The 23,753-nt window shown below is 35.8% G+C and overlaps 1 protein-coding gene across 1 annotated transcript; it reads left to right on the plus strand.

Annotated features, from left to right (window-relative positions):
* Positions 1–1,747: 1,747 nt before the first annotated feature.
* On the plus strand, positions 1,748–21,276 carry LOC121879109 (lysM and putative peptidoglycan-binding domain-containing protein 2-like). Its single transcript, XM_042385631.1, has 4 exons — positions 1,748–1,918; positions 2,540–2,697; positions 4,560–4,733; positions 20,019–21,276. Exons 1-4 carry the CDS (start codon positions 1,754–1,756, stop codon positions 20,221–20,223), a joined length of 702 nt encoding a protein of 233 aa, XP_042241565.1. The 5' UTR covers positions 1,748–1,753; the 3' UTR covers positions 20,224–21,276.
* The last annotated feature ends 2,477 nt before the right edge of the window (positions 21,277–23,753 follow it).

The raw sequence follows: 23,753 nt of genomic DNA on the forward strand, positions 1-23,753 counted from the left end.
GCAGGTTTAGATATATCCAGAGCCAGTGCATGCCCCGTACTTGCCAACAGTGCGTAAAGACGTGCCCGACCTCCCAAGCAGCTAACGAATCGATCAGTGGCGAAGATGATAAAATCAAAGTAAAAGTAAAAAGGAAAGGCATACTGTATATGTATCGTGGAGATGATTGAACGAAAAAATCCATATGAATTTACTTTAGTCTAATTCAAATTGTAAAAATGAGTGTAATATGGTCTATAAATATCATATTAATTGTACTTCCAAAAGAAATTTTAATTAAATTTAACAGCTACAACACAGACCGCCTCGTAATTGATAGACTTAATAGGCAGAATCAAATAATCAGTTCTCTTTTTAAATCATATTGAAGAGATGGCCTAAGTTAATCTGTATGTAAAGCCTTTACATACAGTAAAGGACCCGTTCTTTTATTTGACACGTAAAATCCTCTCTCGTAACCCTTGGCACTCCAGTTAAAGCACCTTACATACAGGTCAAGTGCAAACTGTAACAAAAAAAGTGGTCAAGAACCATTAAAAAACTGGAATCTTCAGTCAGAAGACCAGTACAGCTAATCCTTCTTGAGTTGACTGTTTATTGAATTGAATTGAAATGAAACAGTTTATTTAGCCAGAAAAACACAGATACAGAGTGGATAATAATAATAATAACAATATTAACATGGCTGTGCCTGTTGAGAATCTGAGCTCTCTTTTAGGCACCTGATAATTATATACTATACATTTATCTCAAGGAAGTATTATGTAACATTTAGTATCATCTGGAATAGTACAATAGCATGGTGGTAATAAGAACATCTCATAATGTTACCACGGTTATCACTTCAATATTTATTAATTTTATTTATTATTATTATTATTATTGTTTATTTATATCATTTATATATACATAAATTACAGTGGAATTGAAAAACATAAGTATAATGGGGGAGCAGTACAACATGGGTTGTACAGTAATAAGGTTGAACAAGAGGACAGAGCTATCAGGATTATGTCTAGTTGGCAATTATGTTTATTGCAATGGTAATTACTTTTCTACTTACATGATAATTTCCGATAAAACGGTTTTCATGGTACAAAAAAAGCAAGTACTGTAAATATAGTTGGTGTTACAAGAAATATTAATACTTAGACATATTTTTTAAGAGATGATTTAAAGGAAGGGAGCGTAGTCTTTGCTCGGATGGGTCGAGGTAGATCAAACAATAAACTACTGCTGTGTTATGAAAGTGTCTGTATCAACACAGTGTAATCACAGAATAATGCAGGTATAATACCATACCGTAGCACCAGTATGATATCTAACATTTAATAAAACTTCTCCGAAATGTTGCATATACAGTAAAAGGAATACAATTAAGGTCCATCCTTGACAGTGTTCCAACCAAGGAATCATATAAAATAGCCATTAAGTACTCTTATAAGGTCGTACTTGTTTGCTAACTTAATATATCATAATGTTGTACCGTACCTTCTCCCCTGCACGGGTCAGGTAGATCTGTGGACCTGATGTTATGTGGTGGTCACATGTGCCAGTCAAGGTCATAGAAGTCTTGCCATTTATCTTGTAAGTTTATTCACTTCATATTATAAATCTATAGACTAATCCATGTAGTACAATACAAATTCACTGCAAAAATATGATTATAAACGTCCATGTATGACAAAGAAAAGCTCAGGAACAGACAGTAAGTTAGGATTATCGCGCAGGCTCATCCTCAGTCACAACAAACATGGCAGCCAGCAGTGAGGAGAAAGGCTTGCTCGGCGCAACAAATAAACCTCACAGACGCTACGGCAGTACCTCAGTCAACATGAAGAAGCCGGAGAACGTAATTAGACACCGTGTCTCTAAGCAAGACACATTACAAGGAATAGCACTCAGATATGGTGTTACGGTAAGTCAATAGTTGTGGGTGTTGTCGCCACAGTCTGGTACAAGTCTTGTGTCTAATCTACTTGAGTCATACCTTACTGAACCTCGGTCACCCAAGTGAACAAACTGAGCAGCACTTTTGCACAGTTAATTACACACACTAAAAAAAAAATACATGGTGTATAAATTCGTGGTAATAGTGATTATCGAATGACAACGGATCAGTTCTTTTTCTTTTCTTGGTGCCCAGTAAGCAAATAATTATCATGTACTAATGTATACTGTAATGTACTGTAACTTTAGCATATTTTGCATTGAAATTTAATAGTTCACGGGAATTTAGACTGATATTTTTTAGAATTGCTGCTTTTTGGATTTGCTATGAGGTTTTATTGGTGTACTTGTGTGACTAAACCATTTGGAGGTTTTTCTATAGTTATGTTTACAATGGCAAAAGATGTCCAAATTGTATGGAGGAATAATGTTCTTTGAGAATTAATTTAAACATACCAGGAGAATTGCTAGTAGGGTGTTTCACTACCTAGGGGTTCAGTACCAAGCAAGCCTAGCTTAAGTCTAGGTCTCTTGTTACTTCTGTTGCCTGTCATATATACTTGGACTTATAAGAAAATTTATTTTTCAGATGGAATCCCTTAAGCAGCACAATAAGCTTTGGTCAATAGAGGCCATGTTTCTTCATGACTACCTGGAAGTTCCTGTCAGTCGTGCAGTTTACGAGGCTATCACTGGATCAACTCTTTCTCCACAGACTCCTCCTGCACACTTCAATGGATCAGACAGGTACAGTAGTTAAGCTGAATATTTGAGGCCTGGTGGGTTAAGGGTAGGTAAGGGAGACTGATAGTGATAATGAAAAACTACCGTATACAATACTTTGAAAATTGCTAAGGATGTTATCAAGTGATACTGGCATACATGTTTACAGTCAGAGTTTAAAGTGCAGAAGTTCTGAGTGTGATGTGCAAACAAAGAAGAAATGTGAATGATTTGCTCACATTAAAGAAAAGATTGCATGGATTGAACTGCAAGGAGGATTATACAAATCATGCTGTATTTAAGTAGTTTGGGCCAAATTATTGCATTGGAAAGCAAAGTGGGCAAAAACAAATTCCTGCAGTTTAGCTATTTGAGGATAAGGTGTCTCATAGGTCGTGCACTGAAGGATTTTTTTCTTCCTTTCTTCAGGTGACGGAATCATAATGAATTGACAAAGATTGGGCGACAAGGACCAATTGAAGATATATATATATACTGTATATATATACTGTATATATATATATATATATATATATATATATATATATATATATATATATATATATATATATATATATATATATATATATATATATATATATATATATATATATATATATATATATATATATATATAGTATATTATTATGGTGTGCAACCTGTGAGACACCTTATACAAGAAGTTCTTGTGGTATGCAGTGGTAAAAATTTTCTTAACCTTTTTGTATATTGATTTCTCACAAAACAACCTAAAGTTCTTAAGAGTATTGAGTCACAGATTGCTTGCCTGGATCTCATAATTTTTGTACCGCCAACCAAAGATTCATTTTAGCAAAGAAAAAAAACTTTATCCAGACTGTAATCTAGAACTGATAGTAGAATTAATAATCTAGTGAATGGATTGAACAATTTTGTATAGCCAGCTGGTCTAATGTTAGAATTCTGAGCACTGACTTGTGACTGGAATCTAAAAATAAAATAAATTCATTGGAGATTATGGAAAAGCACCAACGAATACAGTATAATTGGTTTTTATTATTGACACTAATGAAATCAACAAATTACATACAGTATTAACAAATCCCAAATTTTTTTTAAGACATTACAGTAGATACACAGATCATCATCTGTTGTTTCAGGATCTTTGGTATCTGTGAGAATGCACTCTCACTGTTTAAGTCTTATTTGTCAAATCAATCTCAATGTTTGATGGTTGGTGAAGCCATTTTAGATTCGGTCTCTTTGCACTTTCGAGTCCCACAGGGATCAGTTTAGGGATCACTTGCTTATAGTCTATACCAGTAGTCTTGCATCACTGCTGGATGCTCATGGTGTTGCCTACCATTTCTATGCCAATGTTACACAGCTTTATGTGAAAATAATAAAGGTTGAGGATATTGAGGAGATAATGAAATCCTAGATGCGTGATATTAACCCTTAAACCCCGGGTTAGGGCGCTACTGGCAGTACCCCCCCCTACCCCCTCCCCCCCATGGGGATAAGTCAAGAAAAATCAACTTAAAAAAAAGAGGCATGCCGAATACTTTTTTATTGGGTGTACACCTGTATGACTATGTACACCTGTGTGGTCGTGAGCATTTATATGAACATGTACACCCACTAAAAATTTATTTGGTACTCTTACGGCGTGATACCATATGACATGGGTGCCGAATAATTTTTAATGGGTTTACAGTACCAGTAATTCTCATCAGTTTACTTTGGTAACTGAAAAGTGTTTTAATTTCTTTTAGGTTCAGAGGTAGAAAAGGATTAATTTCAATTGATTGTGCAGTACTGGTACAATTTGTATAGTAGTTACTCTTAAGATCATGTAGTGGGGTATGCTCATTAAATGTTTAATTTGGTTTTGGTATATTTTGCAGAAGTTCTGAAACCAGCAGCTCACCAAGTAGCACTCCCAAGGTGAGCCGGTCACCGTCAACATCAAGTGGCCTTCACGACTGCTCTGAAACCAGTCCCAATGATTTCCTCTCCAAGATCGACTCTAACATTGCTCTCATGAAATCAAGTATTGAGAGAATGGAGACTCATGCATAGTAAGTTGGTTGAACCCTAACTTAACATATCAGAGCTGTTGCATAGAGATAAAACATACCTTTAGGCATGAACCTGTGTCCATTGTTACTGTATGTTTGTGTGTAACTTTTGTTCTGTTTTCTGAAAATAGTATCATCACTAAAAGCATTCAAAGATTTGGTCATCTTATGAACAAGAATGCTAATGATGTCGAAATAATATCCTGGTACTCTTTCCTTTCTACATTAACATCTTATGAGAATGGACTTAACAGGTAGCTGGTATCCCATGGGTAATAAATATATTTTCCCCCGAGTAGATTTTTATGCAATGGAGGTACTCTGGTATATAAGTTATGCCTTGCATGTTAAAAGTTTCTGGTAATGGGAATGATATACAGTGATCCCTCGGTTAACGAGCGCCTCGGTTAATGAATTACCTTCCATAAGATTCTTAACTTCGGTTAGCGAGCATTCCCTCGATTAACGAATTCCTTACGAGCGCCTCTCCACGTGTTTTCGCTTGCACACTAGCTGTCATATTAGTCCGCCAATACAGTAATCGGTTCTAGGGCTTAAATTCCTTACTATTTTAGTAAATATCAAGAAGTTTGTACTATTCAATAATTTTAAAAGTCTTATATTTAAATTTTTTGTCATTTTAACAATTATTTAACATAATTTAAGTACAGGGAAACTAAGTTTTTAGCGCGCCAAACAGCCTGTCAACACACCATGCAGGCGTCAGTCTCTGTGTCTTTTCAGTGGAGGTAACATCTTGCTTCAGACTCTCTTCAACATAAATGCTTTTTTTCTGTGTTTCCAGTAAAATTATTGGTCAATTTGAAATTTATTTACATATTGACAATATGTAATGCAGTGCAGTGTTGATTTAAAGAAAATAATTACATCTAGTGAACTAAAATTTTATGGATGAAATGGCGCCATGGGGTGACTTCTCTTCCACCTCAATGCCTTCTCTTCTCCCTTCTCCCCCACCCCCATTCTAATTCCCATCATCATCCAGGAGCCTTCTACATACACACCTCAAAGTAAGTGTACTTTACTACCTTTTTTGTTGACTTTGGGCAACTTTCGGTGAGCTGGAACCAATTACCCAAAAACCCATTGAAACAATGGTTTTGGTTAACAAATTTTTCGGTTAACGAGCAATCTTCTAGAACGAATTGTGCTCGTTAACCAAGGGACCACTGTAATTAGATAGGATATACTATTTTTGTGTATAGAATTTACATAGAGAGTATGCATATTTTAGATATATCACTAGAGAATCAATAGGTGCCATAGACTTGAGTCAGTCCTCCCTTTCAGTATCTAGGGAAGGATAAATAATTCTTATAAAAGCTGTATGAGCACATGTACTTGACCATGTGCTGTTTATTTACAAGTATTTTTTTTTTCTCCAGTTTCTATATTTGTAATCTAGGTTTTATCATAAAACCTGTACACAGTACCGTATATATTGTGCTACAGCCTGTACTGTATTTACAAAAAACTTTCGATTTTTTATGCTTCTCAAATTTTTTTTCCATACTCTACAGTGAGCAGTGTATTTAATTAGGTTATTTTGAGAATTGGCAAGTGAAACATTTTAGAGGAATATTAATTGTCAGAGATATAATTCATAGAAAATACTTGATTTTTTTTACTGGTTAAATATCATTATTTTCTGCTGAATGATGAACTCTAGTTCAGATTTTCTGTATTAATATAAGAGCCTATGGGATGAATATTCTTTCATTATGATTGGCAGCTAATTGCTGGTATACATGTATCTTATTTTACGATCAGATTATAAATGCAGAAACTACAAACCAGCATAGTGACTCACTCCCATGCTATGGATTGTGAGGCTTCTGAAGAAGGACTCCATCCCAGAGTGAACAGTATATTCCTCTTGTAGTTGTGTTTATCAATGGAAGCAAAGTGTTAACGACTTGAACAAAACATTTTTGTTCTTTTATACAACTTTTAGCCAGTTGTCTCTTATTACACTACAGTACTTATCTTACTAGGTGCTAAAGTTGTTTGACTTGGACCCTATTATGGCAGCTTTGGGTTGATTTTAATCAGTTGTAGATCAAGCAGTCGCACAACCTTCCCCATTATAACTGTCATTCCCAAATGAGGGAGATCAGGTGTGAAGGTTGCCCACGAGAAGTAGTAAGTCCTTTAGAGATGTATCCATCCAACTTGCACACACATTGCTAGGACCAGGGACTACCATCTTTAGATTTGGTTCATTAAAGGTTTAAACAGCTTAAGTTGACAATAGAACACTGAAAAATGATTGGTTGGCCTTCGTTTTAAAAGTTTGATCTCTATATAGAACTTTATTCTCACTAATTTGAGAGACCAGTTTCTGTAAGGCAATATGAGTAGATTATAGGCAGGTTTGTGTTATCTTCACCCTGCAGTGGAGGAGAAATTCAGACCGTTTAAGTGCAAATATTTCTTTGATTCCATCACTGTGATTTGTTGTTGTAGATGGAGTTAGAATTGCTGGGAATTTAATTCCTCCAGCATAATTAAAATAATGAGGAAGTGGTCTAACACTTACTAAAGCCTTCTCATTAAGCTGAAGGAACCTTTAGTTCCACTTTTCTTTATCAGCAGTTAGAGTAAATCATTTCACTGGAAGATTATTATTATTTTATTTATTTACTAATTTTTTTTTCATGTGAGCAACACATCTGCAGTCTGCTGAATTAATTAACAGGGATTATCAAGGCCTTTTCCTTGTGGGCAGTTTTTAGAGGTGTGTATTATCTCTCAGATTTACACTCTGGGAGCTCATCCTTTGGTGACTTTTATTTGTGTTGACTTCTAATCTGATAGTCGTATATGCATGCCTAAAGTGGGTTTTCACAGTTTAGTCATACCAGTTATACCATCTGTGACAGAAGTAAACCAAAGGTCAATCGCTTCCCTTTGACAGTTGTCATTTGGATTATGAATTAGAGGTCACAGTTTGGTTTAAGGCATGGGAGTGTGACAAGTGATGACCTTACATGGCTTATTCTATCCAGTGTAAAATGAACCTTATTTAATGAGGTCACAAACCAGGTTCACAGTAACAACCTCATCACTCTAGTCTGTAACTTCGATGAGGAAAGTCGTGTCTGTCCAACTCTCATCTGAATACATGCCTCTGGTACAATGGTTGGCTGGGCCATGTAGTTACTCCTCATCATCGCTGTTTTACGACCATTTTCCATACTTGCTTGGGGTTAACTGTGGTTACCTAATGGCAGCGTTCCAAACTGAGTGGTCTCTTGCAGCCTCTCATCACATCATTCTAGGCCTACTCCTAGCTCTCCTCTCCACTTTCAAACTGATGCAGCTGTTGACCCAATTTTTCTCCTCCATTCTCAGTTACTGTTGTTAGGTAAGAATGAATGTTTTCCTTCTTTTACATTGTCTTATGAGAGTTTAAATGTGTAACAATGTGATGTGGCAGTACAAGGAATCCTTCTCACCTGTTGTCATGGTTATCCAATTTGCATGGCTGGAATTCAGTCCATTGTTTCCAAATACAGTAAACCCTCCCATTACTGTACAGGACAGCTTTGTACAAACCCTCTCTTTTAATGGGAGGGTTTCCTTTTTCCCCACTGTATACATAAATAATACAATATTATTCCTGACCATCAAAATGTACATCTTATATGATAATGAATACTTCACAGTACTGTACTGAATATAAAAATTCAGTTTGCCTTAATTATGGTGCTTCAGTACTTGTACTGCTTTATGCTGGCCTGGCATAGGTGATGCCCCCTCCTCCTGTGCCAGGTATGGAGTCAGTGAATTTATTACTGATGTCATCCTCTGCTATAATGACAGACAGAGGTACTTTATTTGAGTATTCCAACAATTTCTTGTACTCTTCTACTGAGAGACTCACCCTCTTTCCTTTCTGTGGAATAACTTCTGGCATGGTCACTTATCTTTAATACTGTCATATATAAAACATGGTAATAGGATTTCAAAATGATGCTCCACACACAGAAATACTGACTGTGAGTCACAGATGACTGAATAGCTATGTTCAAACTCATAAGGGGCAAGCAACTGTGGAAGCCCTCAACTAACCACAGCACCGCATCGTTCAGTATGTCAAATCATGTGCAGTAATTACTTTCACAAGGGTTTTGAACAGCTGGGATGCTCGTGTGCACTGAGTCTGTCAAGTTCCAACATGCACTTAGTGACCAAGTGATCAATAATGGACATAGCCAATGTTCAGCTAATAATACCATTATTGAGACGTCCCTTATTGAGAGAGTTTATTGTAATATTTTCTGGCAGACGGGACCTGTCCAAATTTTCTGTCTCATGGCAAGATATGGGATAGCATTACAGGAAAGTGTAACTCGAACACTTCTGATTGTTCAGGTATGTGGTTTTGTTGTGGTACACAAACAGCTTTCATTTTATGATGAAACTCAAAGTAATACACACCTTGGGATTGATCAGTCTACTGCCAAAAACTTTCGCTACAAATAATTGTTGTGTACTTTCCCATGTTGAAAAAAACATGGACAGACCCATCAGGGGCTGATGACTGGTGTATCATGTTAATTTGTCTTCAATTAGTTGAGGTGACTGTGAATAGAGCTTGGGGACTGGCAAGGCACTTCGAGTTTTTCCTGTAATTATTGGAATGTTGATGTAGGGAGGAGTGTATTTTAATCCATTTTTCTGATTCTAATAGAGAATGTTTCCTCGCTAGACTATGGTATTTATCTCCAATTGGGTCTAGTGGTTCTATTTTATATTAGTAAACTTGGGGAACTTTTTTTACTTCAAACTCAGTTAGTCTGACTTCAGATGGTAATGAAAATGTTCTATTTAAGAGTCTGGTTGTGCTACCCAATTAAAGTAATGGTTAATTTGATTCTGTCTCAGCTTCTCATACTCCCTCAAGGGAAGGGGTGTTGATGGTCAGCTGTGGCAACTGGGAGTTAACCAGCATCTAGGTGGTTTCTTTGCCTTTGATGAATTCATACTCAGCCTCCTGTCCTTTAATGGTATTTAAAAATTTCAAATGGAAGATGATTGAATCTGCTGAGCACAAGTGCTAAGCCAGGATGGCTTACATCCTCTGGGATTATGTGGCAGGATATTGCATTAGAATGTGGTTCAATAATCTAGTGTCAGACAACTCTGTCCAATCTGTTTCATATATTGAGTGCCTTAGTAGGTTATACCTTGTAATGTATAACCATTCTTAACATGGCTGAATAATCTATCGTACTGCCAAGTTCTGGATGAGATGAAACTTAATGAGGTAATATATCTGGAGTGGCATTTGTGTGAAGTAAAGTTCCTCTAGTTCCTTTTTGAAGTGGAAAATTTTGAAGGCAGTGTCCATAAGTATGCTGAAGCTCTTGTGCTGTAGTTTGGCACTGCACATTACTAGGACATTTTGGGTCAGGGCATGTGTATTGTCAAGGAACAGTGATGCCTTTTGACTGGAAGGTGGAGTTGAAGTCTTCCACATTGAATTTACTTGTGACATTGGTAATCACCAACTCCCAATTTGTGTAGTGTAAATTTTTCTGAAAGATTTAACAATAGCTAAGGCCTTTTCTGTGGACTAGAATGGTTGAGATCAGTTGGATCTGCATCCTCCTTTCTCCTGAATGCTTCAGGTAATCCCAAAATTTGGGGCATTTCTAAGGAAACTAAGGGCTGCCTTGTAGCTTAGCAAGGTTGGGTTCTCTAAATGCAGTGGCTTAGTTTGTACCATATTCAACTTCCCTTTTCATCACTGAGACATGGTCTCATACCATCATCCTCATTTTTCGAGTTGCATATGTGGATTTTCTCGGGACTATTGGTTATTTCTGGGACTAGCTCCACAAGGCCACTATGGAGAGGATTTTTGGGTTCCTGATTATTGAACCACCTTCTTGAGGAGGAGAATTGGCTCCAGAAAGTAGTACAACACCAGAATTCTGAATAGACAGTGTCCTCACTGGGATGGATGCTACAAAGCACTTGGAGCTTCTTTCTACCTCCTCCCTTATACTAAGTAGCTTCTAATTTATAGGTGCTCCAAACTAGCACCAAGTTACAAGCTAAGGTTTAACCCTGAAAATCAATTTTATAAGAGAGCCAGTGAGGAGTGACCCAGATACCACCAGCCTTCCGGGGATTTTCTTGGAAGTTGGTCAGAGTTTAGGGTTGGTACTTGGAACCTGGTTCCCAATTTTGTTAAACAAGGTGCAGTTTGTCATGTATAGAATGAGCTTATGGTGTTATGACTCCTCACACTCCTATGCCTCAGAGCAAACCGTTACCTTTAATCTCTCAAGTTGATCAATGTTTGTCACAGAGAAGCGAGTGATCTTTGAACTACCCCTCAGTTGCACATGGGTTAGAGGCTTACCAGGGAAACCCAGAGAGTTTTGGGCATGCATATTCAAGCATGGAAAATGTCTATAAAACATTGATGATGAAGATGACATTCATGAATCACTCCACTCTGCCTCAGTTATAAAATGTGTTTTTGAAATCGGATTCTCATTTCTAGTGGAGCCCATTGGCTAGCAATTTGGATACCCTCAATATTCTCTTGGGTTTGTGTTTAATTAGCCAGAATTGAACCTTGCAGTGTGTGTGTGTGCAGGTTGGAAAGACAAGGCTCTCAAAGACCTCCTATCTCTCAAGGGCAACCTAGACTTCTGATATCCTTAATTTGAGGTTGGTGGATGCAAAAGGAAGGATTGGGTGATTGTTTAATCTGATATAGATAAATGGCAACCCCATCTACTATAATAAGGTGCAGGTCAAAGATCCAAAACACCTTTAAGGCAGCCTATGTAAATAGGGGCACCTGAGCATGGACACAACTAGAAAATGGAATTTCAAGATCTTTATTTAATTTTTCTTTTCTTATCATAAGATTGGAGTTGAATTCTATGTTTGATGACTAACTGATTCTATTATTTCCACTAGTAATGAATATTTATATGATAAATATAAATGAGTGGTGCTTCAGTGCTTAGAATAGTATCAGTTTCACATTGCAGGAACATTTATTCAATGTAATCATAGTTGATGAACAGACATTAGTGTATACAAGGCTCAGTTAAGTATCCCAGTGCCCCAGAAAATCAACCTGTTTAATACTATGGAGTGCTACCCTATAATACTAGCTGTATGAATTATCATCATTACTGTGGATACTGTACTTCCGTTACCTCAAGGAAATGAGTTCCTCATAAGAAAAGTGATTTACATTTATTTTGATTAAGCTTTGTCTGGTATAATGTCTGTACCAGGAAGGCAGAAAACATTGCCATTCCAAAATTTATTTCAATTTCCAAGACACAATAATTTCAAGTTGATTTACAACTCGGCACAGAAATCATTAAGGGTCATGTTTTCTTTCATTGAATTTGCATTTACAGAACATTGTTCCAAAGTAGTCTTTTTAAGTACTGTACTGTGCAGTAGAGTTTTCCCAGATTATATCTTAAGTTATTTCTTGAGATTACAGAGGATTCTTCCACAATATACTTGTAGGCCTGGTAAGTTTACAGTCCAATTTTTTTGGAATTTTAGTATTCCATAATCTATTTCCTGATTGTTGTCCTCACCTCCAGCAGTTAAAATTTAATATGCCAGTAATATAGATTTTTCATTAACACTAAGTTTAATTATGAATTAGTAAAATAAAATGATAGCATATAGACAATAGTTGCATTTTGCTTAAGTACAGTACAATCTTGTTCCTTATCATAGTTGTCAGTTGTCAAAACATTTGATCATTTGCCAGTTCAGTAGCAGGTTAGAAATTATGTGAGGAAAAAGCAAGAATGAGACATGATAGTGAGAATTAACCAAGCAAGGCAGTGGAGAAGCATCAGTGTTGACTTTTATCATCATAGAACTATTTAACAATAATTCATGTGTGTGTGTGCTTGACAACATATGCTGTTACTTCACGCAAGAAATTTGCCAGAATATCTGCATATATTTTTACATTTTCTAATAAAGTTAAAGGGAATGATGAAATCCTCAACCAAACTTATAGTGTGTTTATGGTCTTGTGTAAAATTAAGAGGCAGGGTTTATATTGGTGCTAAACTTTAGGTATTACAGATGCATTAGCATTGTAGTAAGTAAGTGGACTTCTTTTTTAAATAATTGTTTCCAGTTTTCCTGTAGTGAGAGTTTTGACTTTGGTCATGTTTCTGTTTCCAACTGTAGCTTCCTGTTGATTTTTTTTTTACTATATTCATGATCAATATGTTGTCCCTTTATCTCCTTCACTCCTTGCCCTCTGTTTCTTATCCCTATAGATTGATTTTTACTCTCTCTCTCTCTCTCTCTCTCTCTCTCTCTCTCTCTCTCTCTTATACAATACTTCGGTATGAGCTTCATTGTAGTATTTGTTTTAGATTGTTTTTTTGTTTTGTTTTTATATTGTAGAATTAGTTTCTTGCATAAACCTTAGTTGTAAGGGTAGTGTGATTGCATTACTGGTAATTATCCACTAGTGAAAGCAAAGTGATTATGGCAGTGTGACTAGCTGTTCACTGCTATTCAGAAGCATGCAACTAAAGTAATGGTGAAATATATAACAAACTCATTCACAAATTTGCCATTTATACTGATGGTCGAGAATCCTCAAGAACATATGTTTACCAAGTGCTGTGGAATGATTACTTGTGTGTTTTTGTAATCTTAGGTTTGGTTTAGTCATTTAGGCTGAATATTCTCTGTAGTTAAGTAAATATTAGGTGTGTTAAACATAGTGGAAATATTTTCTAGCTTGGCTGTGATAGTGCACCGGTAATACGGACACCAGTGTTCAGACGCTCATTGTAACAGGCAGTGTTTGTTAGTAGTAATAGTTGTTATTATCTTGTTTGCTTTTTTGTCTTCAATGTCGGTGCCTGTATTTTCAGGTGGAAACTACAAAATATTGCAACATAAAGTAGGCCTATTGAGAGATCACTTATGCCATGCTTATTGAAAAATGCTCTATATTTGGTTGCTCTCTGCATCTTACTATATTTGGCATTCATCAACCTGATGCCTACCTCAAAAACAATTTGTTCATACAGTGCTAAAGATTATTTTTGTGGACCAGTGTTTGAATATTCTTTTTGTGAAATTTTATTTCTGAATTAGGAAAACAGCAATCATAATTTTGCTACCATCTGATTAAAAATTTCAGTGTTGACAGTTTAGGCTTCTACATTCTTTTGCTGTCAGCTGTCAAGTAGGAAGAATAATCAGTCTGTAATTTACAAGTGCAATCAAGTAGTATAATATCCATTATTCATTCCCTTGTACGTGTAGCATTTTCACTATGGTGACTGTGTATCATATTGACCAGGTCATGACGCTTACTGCCGCCTCTTGATGGGCAATAGTCATTCACAGTTTGTAATTTTTTATAACAAACAATTTTCACAAATTAGTGCTTTGGGATAATTTCACATATTGAGGGTGGTGGCAGAAGGTGAAACATGATCAAGTTGCTCCTAAAAGAGGTGTGCAGGGTTTCAAATGGTTTCTTTACTGAATTTGTATTGTTCAGTACATGCCTTCAAGAAATTTTAAGAGTACATTGTATAAGTCTAACAATGTAATGTACTTTTCTTTTATTAATAAAGATCCTGTGTCATGATTATAAGTTTTATTTGAAATCCTGCTCATTAAGTTTTAGACTTAAATTTTATTCACAAAGTTACTTTACTCTGGGAAATTTGATTAATTTACAAACTGAATTTTCCCTCTCTTTTCTTGCACTTTCAGTATTGTCTTCCATCATACATTACAGTGAAGGCAACTTCTTAAGCAGCTTGATCACTAAATTCACCATTTCCACATCTTTCAAATTTAGATAATGCTTATTGGGTGTACATCATAGCCACTGTCTTCTTTTAAGTTTCCATTTTTATATAGTTTTCATTTCTGTCATTCTGTGATATTCCAATCCTCTTCATACTTTCTTCAAGCATCTCACAATACAGTACTGTATATACCATCAACCTTCATGCCTCCCTTTACTGTCACTGTAAGTATGTATGCTGAGTTTATGTTTTGGAATTAGGTTATAAAGTAAGGAAGCTGTAGTCAAAACAGTTGGCCATGGTTGATTAAGGAAGGACTACTGTGGATAAGATGCTTTACAAGTTTTTGGTTTCTTGGGCACATGGACACTTCCCTACACAAGGTATTCTTGCACACTTTCACACATATAATAGACTGATACATGTTAACAGTTTGCCCCCATATACCAGGTAGTAATCTAACACACTTTTACTCTTCCACCCTGGCATATATTAATACTTTTCCCCATATAGTACAGTAATCAAACACACCTTCACACTGTCATCCATGTATGAGTCTGCTGGCCCATCTTTCTGCAAGAAATTACAGTTTAGCAGTTTTCATTTCTCTTTATCTTCAACATGTTTTCCCTTTCACTTCCATTATTTTTTAATACCTTATTATCTTTACCGTCATTTTGGGTATGCTCATTGAAATGTTCAGAGTTTTTGTTAATGTTAGGTCCTGTACTCAAGACTTAGATATAGATTGTAGGAGGACTGTAAGAGAAAAGTTTTTTGTAGGTAAAAACTGTTTTAATTGGAAGAAAACTAATAATTGGTTTGTGGGAAAGTTAACCTAAACTCTGATTGTGTTTCTCTTATATGGAAAATATGTAATGCCTGAAATGTGATGAAGAAAGCATGATGCCTTCAGCAGAAGAGAGAAGCCAAAAGAAAATAATTATCACTTCTTGAGAATTATGGTGCTATAACCCTGTACTGTGGATATATCCAGTTCTGAGATAGGAAATGAAGATTAGAAATGATGTACAGTTTTGGACAGATTTTTTTTGTTACTTAGTAGTGTCTGGCATGTAAGTACTTAAGGATCATTATGTGTGGGGGATTGAAATTTAAAAATTTAATCACATTTTTCATTGTATTAAGGAATGTATTTTCCATTGTGTGGTTCCGACATAATATGTAATGAGAAACGGTTATTAGAAAGAAACCAATCATGAATATATGACCCAGAAGTAGATGCCAGATATTAAGTGTTCAAAGAATTTTGTCTGCAACTGTACAGTATTTATTCTTATAGATGAATGCAGTACTGATGTTTGGCTGTTATATTTATTAGAATACAGTATTATCACTTCGACATAATTAATTCTGAAATAGAATGTATGAAATAAATTGGTTGGCTCAAGTTTAGCTTGTAGTTACAGATTTAATGAAGCAGAGAGAGTGTGCTGGTCCCTAGTTGTTTATACATATGTTTTGATTTGTATGAAAACATGGAAGGACATATGAACATGTACTACTCACAGACACAAATGTGCACATTTATGTATACAGTACAGTATGGTCATGCTTACACATACTGTACACACAAAATGCACACATGCATCCCACCATGTATGTTTTGAGGTAAATGGAAAGGGGGGAAGAAAGGAGAGAGTACATGTGTAATCTAGAAAATGAGAGAATAATGGAGAGCTAGGATATTAGATATAGTGATGAATTTTAAACAATATTTTAAGAGATGACTAATATAGAAAAGGCAATTAAAAAAAATTTAACAGAGAAAGAGTTATGAACAGAAGCAATAATGTACAGAGTGGAGATGGAGAGAATTGTTAATACTTTTGCTTATGTTGGAGTACGGTATTCTGGATTAAGGCATTAAGCCTCCATATGCAGATCTTCATCCACTTGTTGGACAACTATAAGTACTGCACTGAATTGGCAGGTGATTGATGCTAGTACATATAGTCAGGGTCTGAAATTGTATATAAAATCTTAATCTGTCATCCCTCAGAGGTTATCACATATAGGGATGAGACTATCATCTGAGTAAGATGTTCCAGAAGTCCACATACACATGTCAATTGGTCTGTGCATTATCTTGAACAATGATCTCAATCTCTGATAAATTTCGTGAAACATTCCTTGCACAGTCTTAAGATGTCAGTCATATTTTCTCATATTCTCCTGTAAACCACTGATGAAATGTGAAGCTTTCTTAGGTCGTCTTCATAACTCCAAATCTTTTGCTTGGGTATCAAGTTTGTTACCCTTCTCTTAACAGTGTTGAATGCATGGATCCCCTTCATCAGACCAGGGCTTTGCACTACTATTTTCAATGTCTAAGGGAGGGGATGTTTGAATAATTCAACCTATCATCTAGCTTTGCCTTGTTGACTTTGCTGTTTATGATATTCACACAACAGTTTGGTATCAGTAATCATATCCAAGTCTTTTTCCCTTCTCACTTTTGACGATTTCTGTAGGTTGTTTCTTTCCATTAAAGCTGATTGTGGTCCTGGTCAGACTGAATATGTTGGAATACCTGTGTGTTATCATTTAAAAAGAGTATGTTGGAAGACATAATCAAGTAAGTCATGACTGCATGGGATAAAATAGACTGGGCCTAACACACACCCTTGTGAGGATGTCATTTAGTACTGTATCCCAGCTGGATCAGGAATCGTTTACATTAACTCTGCCAGCTAGTTGTATCATGTAAGAAGAATTCGATATATTGGTGTGTTATTCCAGTAGTACTCTAGTTGATGAACTTACCAAGCTGGTACTGGTGTGGAACCTTAAAAAATGCTGTCAAGAAGTCTGTATCATGATTAATATCTGTCCTGCATCCTTTATTCTGTCCATGTGGTCAGTTATTAAAGACCACTAGAGTTGCTGTTTATAAAGCAGTATGTATTATCAATACCCTAGGTTAATATCCATTAATACAGACATCTGTGCTGGATTCCATAATTTTGAAATCCATGCATTGGAGATGCAGGTATCTAGTTGCTTGCCTATTTTTTATTTCTATTTTGAATAGAGCAGTTATCTTAATAGTTTTCCATTCCTCTGGTAGTTTCTTACTTCTGAGCAGTGTATTAAAAATTATCACTCACGGTCAGGATAAAATATAATGTGTGTCAGTAATCTCGACTACATAGAGTTATATCTCTCATAATTTTTAATTGTTGATGTAATAATGTAATTACTAACTGTTACGTGCTGAAAGACTTTAGTTGTTGAGGCACAGCTGACAAAGCCGTGAGAGGCTTGTTTTCAGTAGAGTCCTTATACCAGCAGCATCTGGTGTTCTTGGGGCCAGACGGTCACCCAACCAAGCACTAACCAGACCCAGCGTAACTTAACTTTGCTGATTGGGCAAGAAGCGTTGTTTTAATGTGGTACTAGATACTGTATTGATATCTTAGTTGTGTGTAAAATATATCAGTTCATTAATATGTGTAAATACATAATGTGATACGTTCTACATTTATATGATTTACTATATATACAGTGTAAAGATAAATGAATAACTGGCACATATGGTAAAGTTCACACACTCATCTCACATAACACAAACCTGCTAGTTATACTTCAGCATAGTATGGTACAGTATTTCATTGATACTGATATTAGTGGTATAAATATGACTACTGTACACTTTTATCACAGTTTTGTTGAATCGTAGGTGTTGCAGATGTGTATCAATTTAGTGTTGTGCAGTATTTATCACATACACACTGTATAGTCAGAACAGTGGGACATATTATCATTTAATAATGACTGATAAGTCATTAATGCTTATGCATTTTCAATGAATGAAATTGCAGTGCAAAATAACATAAATTAGGATTGTTGCATGTACAGTACAGTACAGTACTGGGGTTGAATAATACACGTGACAATATATAAAAAAAGACAAACGCATTGAGAGAAAAGGCAGTTGCCTAATAGTACCTTTTACACCTCGCTTCTGTGGACTTACCGACACCAATCTGATGAGCCACCTTAGCATTACTTAGATCCCTGTAGTAAAGGGCGATAGTCGCACCATGTGTTTCCTTTGAGGTTTCGGTATTAATGTTTCTGCTTTCCATTTTGGTTGGGTGCTTGTGGATGATTCATATGGCTTTAACTCACACCTACTTAGGACATCTTCAAACAAGTGAATGAAACTCAGCCCCATGTTCCTCTTAAATTCCTAAATCACCAATACTGCTTCGTGGTTGTCCTCAAGAAAATTAATGGTAACTTAATAACACCTACTTTTGTTCACAGAAAATAATATTACTGCAATGATTTCATAATGCCTTACTATCATACAAGGAGTTGCTGTGATTATTTACACCTGGGAACTAGGTAGTGTAAGTACAGGTATCCCTTGCTATATGAATGGATTAGCTTCTTGAAAACCATTCATTAAGTGAATATTTGTATATCAAATAACATTCAGGAAAAATAAGATTCAGTTCCCCAGTGACAAGAAAACCCCAATATTAGACCTAAAAAAAAAACTAAATTAGTTCACAAACAACAAAACCTACCTAATCACTGTAAATTAGTAACTAACTACTGTACTGTAATTTAGTATCTAACTACAAGTAACCCCCAATATTATACCTAAAATAATTACAGTCTCTCCTTGACTTACGACGGTGTTCCGTCCCGACGACCAGGAAATAAGTCGAAAATGCGAAAATAATACATAGAAATTCTAAAATGGGTGTCTCTTTTTCTTCTCAGCCCCACGAGAACTCTCACTTTTACGCTTGCCAGCCATTTTAAGGGGAATTACAAACGAAAATTTGTCAGTACACAGCGCAATCACTAACGCCGGGACTTGAAAATACGTAATGTGAAAAATAATTTATACGACCGTGGCCGTCGTATGTCCGGGTTGTCGGAAGTCGAATATGTCGTAAGTCGAGGAGAGACTGTAATTGGTTCACAAACAACAACAAAAAGAATTACTGGAAGGGAAGGGCCATAGCAGAAGACTTGAGGTAAGGCAGCTAGAAAGAATGTAAGGCAATGAATAAGGGAGAGAGTGTGGTGCTCTTGATTGCAGCCACCATGTACCATTGCTGAAAAGTAGCTTGCAAGAATGAAAGAAATTGATTTTGTGAATAGTAGAGTGCATACAGTTTATTCATTTTAAGACTGGTGAAAGGAATTCCATAGCAAATGCAGTAAAGTACAGTACAGTATTGTGAAGTGAGTGATGAATATACTAATACTTGGGGTCTTAAGGTACTGTAGATTGAAGGTATGTAGGGATGGCCCAATAAGATAGTGGACAAGCAGAATGATAAATACTGTTGGTGTGAGGTAGCAACAGAGGAGTTGGAGGAGGTATACTGTAACCAAGGCACAAGAAAGCTTGCCACTGGGTACATTGTGGTTTGGAATTTAGGTTATTTTCGGTGTACTACAAAGTTTATCTTCCTTACAGCCCAATGGTGGACAGAATGGAAGTTGATGACTCTTGTTGTAGCAATGGCCGCCGGTCTTACCACTCTAAGGTACGTGACAACATTTATCAAAATGGTTGGCATGACCCCACTGCTGCACCACACCCTGTTGTTACCCAAGGACGCACCATTACAATGTCTCTCAAAAGACTTCTCCGTGAACATGAAGAATTGTACGAGTTATAGCAGTTTTGTGTTTACATTTTATTTGTGTTATTAGGCAACTACAATGAGGGGTAATAGCAGATGTGTCTTAAAGTAAAGTGTACGAACATTCCACATAATGGAAGTAGTGTTGTCCATTTTTTTCATATGAGTCTGTTGTGTGAGTGATGGAGTGTATTAATTCACTCCCATACTCCCAATTTTTTGAGAGTTGTACTGGTATATGACATTAAAAACACTGAAGTGTGACCATGCATAGTTATGTACTGTATATACAGTACATAATATACTATATATATATATATATATATATACACTGTACAAGTGTGCATATATGTACTATGTATGTATGCCACAGAAATATACATGGTATGGTAAATGATATTTTGAAATGGTCTCAACATTTGTTAAAGGTGCTGGAAAGTGTCCTGAAGTTTGTATGAAGCATTATTAAGTATCCGTTAAGTCAGTATTTGTGGTATAAAAATTGCCATCAGACATACTCATGTAGAGCACTGTACTGTATAACTAAAATGTGAACTAACTTGGTGAGTCCAGACATAATGAAGCAGGTGTTTGTTAGTGTTACTTTCTGTTCTCAAAATTTAGAGCCCTTCTGTCTTGATTATTTAAATAACATTTTTTATGGATAGACATTTTTATATTATTGACACCTTACATAAAGTACAGGGATTGTTAGGTTTACATAAACATAAGATAAGACAGGCTTTCATAAAACTTTTCCTCATGAACATTTGTTTCGACATTTTAAACCCTCCTTTAATTTATTTTTTGTGAATGTACAATATAACTACAGATTGTCCCTTGTTTTTTATTTTTCTGGATGTTTCATCAATAAGTTTCTTCTTCATTTAAGAGTTTCATCAGACAAACTTCATATAACAGAAGGTACTTAATTTCTAAAATGTAAGAATCAGGAAAGTGTGCATACTGAGTTAGATTGACAAGTTAAACCTGTATAGAAGTCCACAGATGGTATCCTTTATTTTGATGGTAATTTTATGTCCAACTGTAATTTGTATAATACAAGTCTATTAAATATATTTGTATGAATTTGCCATTTTGTTACCATATTCCATGCACTCGTGTAGCATGGTTTATGTTTTGGAAATCATGTTATATATACTAAATTAAGTTTGTCTGTACACTTCAATCCTCATGTTGATTGTCATGCTCTAATTATTCATTAGGTAAATAAACACTGCCACTGTGCCAAATTACCCATTTGTCAAAGTTGTCAGGTGAAGTGGATCATGAATATTCACTGAGCCACTAGAAGTATGTCTGTATGGTTTGGTCATGAAAACTTACACCTCTATAGGTTTCCTAAGTAACAGGAAAAACTTGAATTACTATTATTGTTTTCAGTCAAATGGTAAGTAAAAATATTATTATCATTATTATTATTATTTTTTTCTATTTATTTATTTATTTTTTTAAATTTATTTATTTATTTTTTACATGGGGATTAGCTCACCCGGGCACAGGTTACTGACCCACGTCGGGGCCCGGGGGGCGAAAATGTAATAATAATAATGATAATAATGATAATAATGCAGGTAATACGGTAATGATAATAAAGAACGATAAAGAAATACAAAAATGAAAAACAAGATCAAGAGTGAGAAACAATATATGTACTATCTTGTGTTGTCAAAGTAAGAGAAACAATTGAGACCCGGCAATTGTGTGTAAATGAGGCAGAAAATCAGATCAGCAACCTGGGACTTGGTCACAATTTTCGTGATGCCATATGGCAGCAGGGTCTACCATTAGACAACACATTATGCTTCCAATATCTTCCCTGGCGGTAGTACCTCCCTGTTTGGTAGCTGCCTTCTACCTACTACCTGCACTTCAAAAACTTTTCTTTCATAATAAGAGATTGAATACTGTACTGTATATAATTTGTATTCCTTGTGAGTGTTTTATGTCATCGCACCATATATTGAAGCAGTAGATGCATTGGCCACACTGACTCAAGGGAAAACTGCTGCATGGAAAATTAGGTTGGTTGGTTGGAAGGGTAATCTGGTGTCACTGGCATTTTTTTTTTTAATTGGCACTGCATTGGGTTTTCTTCATCTGTAATAATTACTCTGCATTGATTTGTCTTCATCCACGTCTTTGTTACATTGACTTTTCTTGATACAGGTAGCTATCCCTCGTTTAATGATGGGGGATGGGATGTGTTTCTGAAAACCTAATGTTCAGCAAAATTATCGCTAAATGGGGGATAACGAGGAGTAATATCTGTGGAGATGGCATGTTGCCATTGTTACATGTAGTAGAACCTCGATAAATCGGACTAATTGGGGCAGACATCAATCCGAAAAATGCGAAAGTCCAAAAAAATCCGAATATATGGGGGGGGGGAGGGTGGCAATAACTCTGCTTATCTGAACTGTTTAAAGGAAATCAGTTGTTATGTTATTACTGCACTTCAACAACTAAGGTCTTCAAGTGTATAACAAGGTTATTAAAAGAATATTACATCAACAATAAAAAAGTATGAAATGGGACTCTCTGGGTTGAAAATCACACTTAAGTCTGGTTATCAACAACTGTCTTCACCAAGATGATTGTTATTTATTGTTTATATGTAAATAACCATGATCTTCAAGAGTGGTTACTGGTGGACACTCGCCCCACAAGGGGTCACAGCTCAAGGTTGATGAAGCTGCAAGTCCAGAAAACTGTGAGGGGTAACTTTTTCGGAGTGAGAGTTGTGAGCTCTTGGAACAATCTGCCAGAGAGTGTTTTGATGGCACTGAGTGTGAGCTCTTTCAAGACCACACTGGAGCAGGTTCAGGTATGTTCAAGAGCCAGTGCATGCCCAGTACTTGCCAACAGTGCATAACAGAGATATGACTGATCGCCCAAGTGGCTAACGAGCCAATCAGTGGTGAAGAGGATAAAAGTAAAAAAAAAAGTATACAGGTATTACAAATTACATACAGTATTGTATTTTTCCTTTATTATTGAAGATGTTATATTAATCATGATGAACCATAAACCGTAAGAAGCCAATCATATGAGAATATATAATATTGAATCAATAAATAAACGAAGCTGACGAATCCAGCAACACCCGATAAGCCCCAGCCTGCTTACATACTTAGTGTCTTGGTTCTCAGTAGGTTTATAGTAAATCTGATTAGACCACTGTACAGTACTCAGTGAGTAAGTGTTGTTTTTTTCATAAGATTTTCTTATTAGTCTTCCTTATTTCTTAAAACATGTACACTTAATTTTTTTTAGTGACCAGAGCACCTCAGAGTCCGAAAAAAGCGAATTCCGATATAGTACCTGTATTGAAGTCCGGTTTATTGTAATGAAACCATAAAATTTGTGGAATAATCATTTCAGTGGTCTAATTTGGCTTAGAAATAAAGAAAATATAATACCTGTATAAAACTATAAAATAAGAAAAATGAGTATCCTCACTTCCTGGTAGAGTGCATACTGTGTGTGAAGTGAACATATGTGTGGACTTGGTATGTTGCCAAGTTAGACTGTCACTATACTGT

The sequence above is a fragment of the Homarus americanus genome, unplaced genomic scaffold, assembly GCF_018991925.1.
Source record: "Homarus americanus isolate GMGI-L3 unplaced genomic scaffold, GMGI_Hamer_2.0 scaffold4060, whole genome shotgun sequence".
Taxonomy (NCBI): domain Eukaryota; kingdom Metazoa; phylum Arthropoda; class Malacostraca; order Decapoda; family Nephropidae; genus Homarus; species Homarus americanus.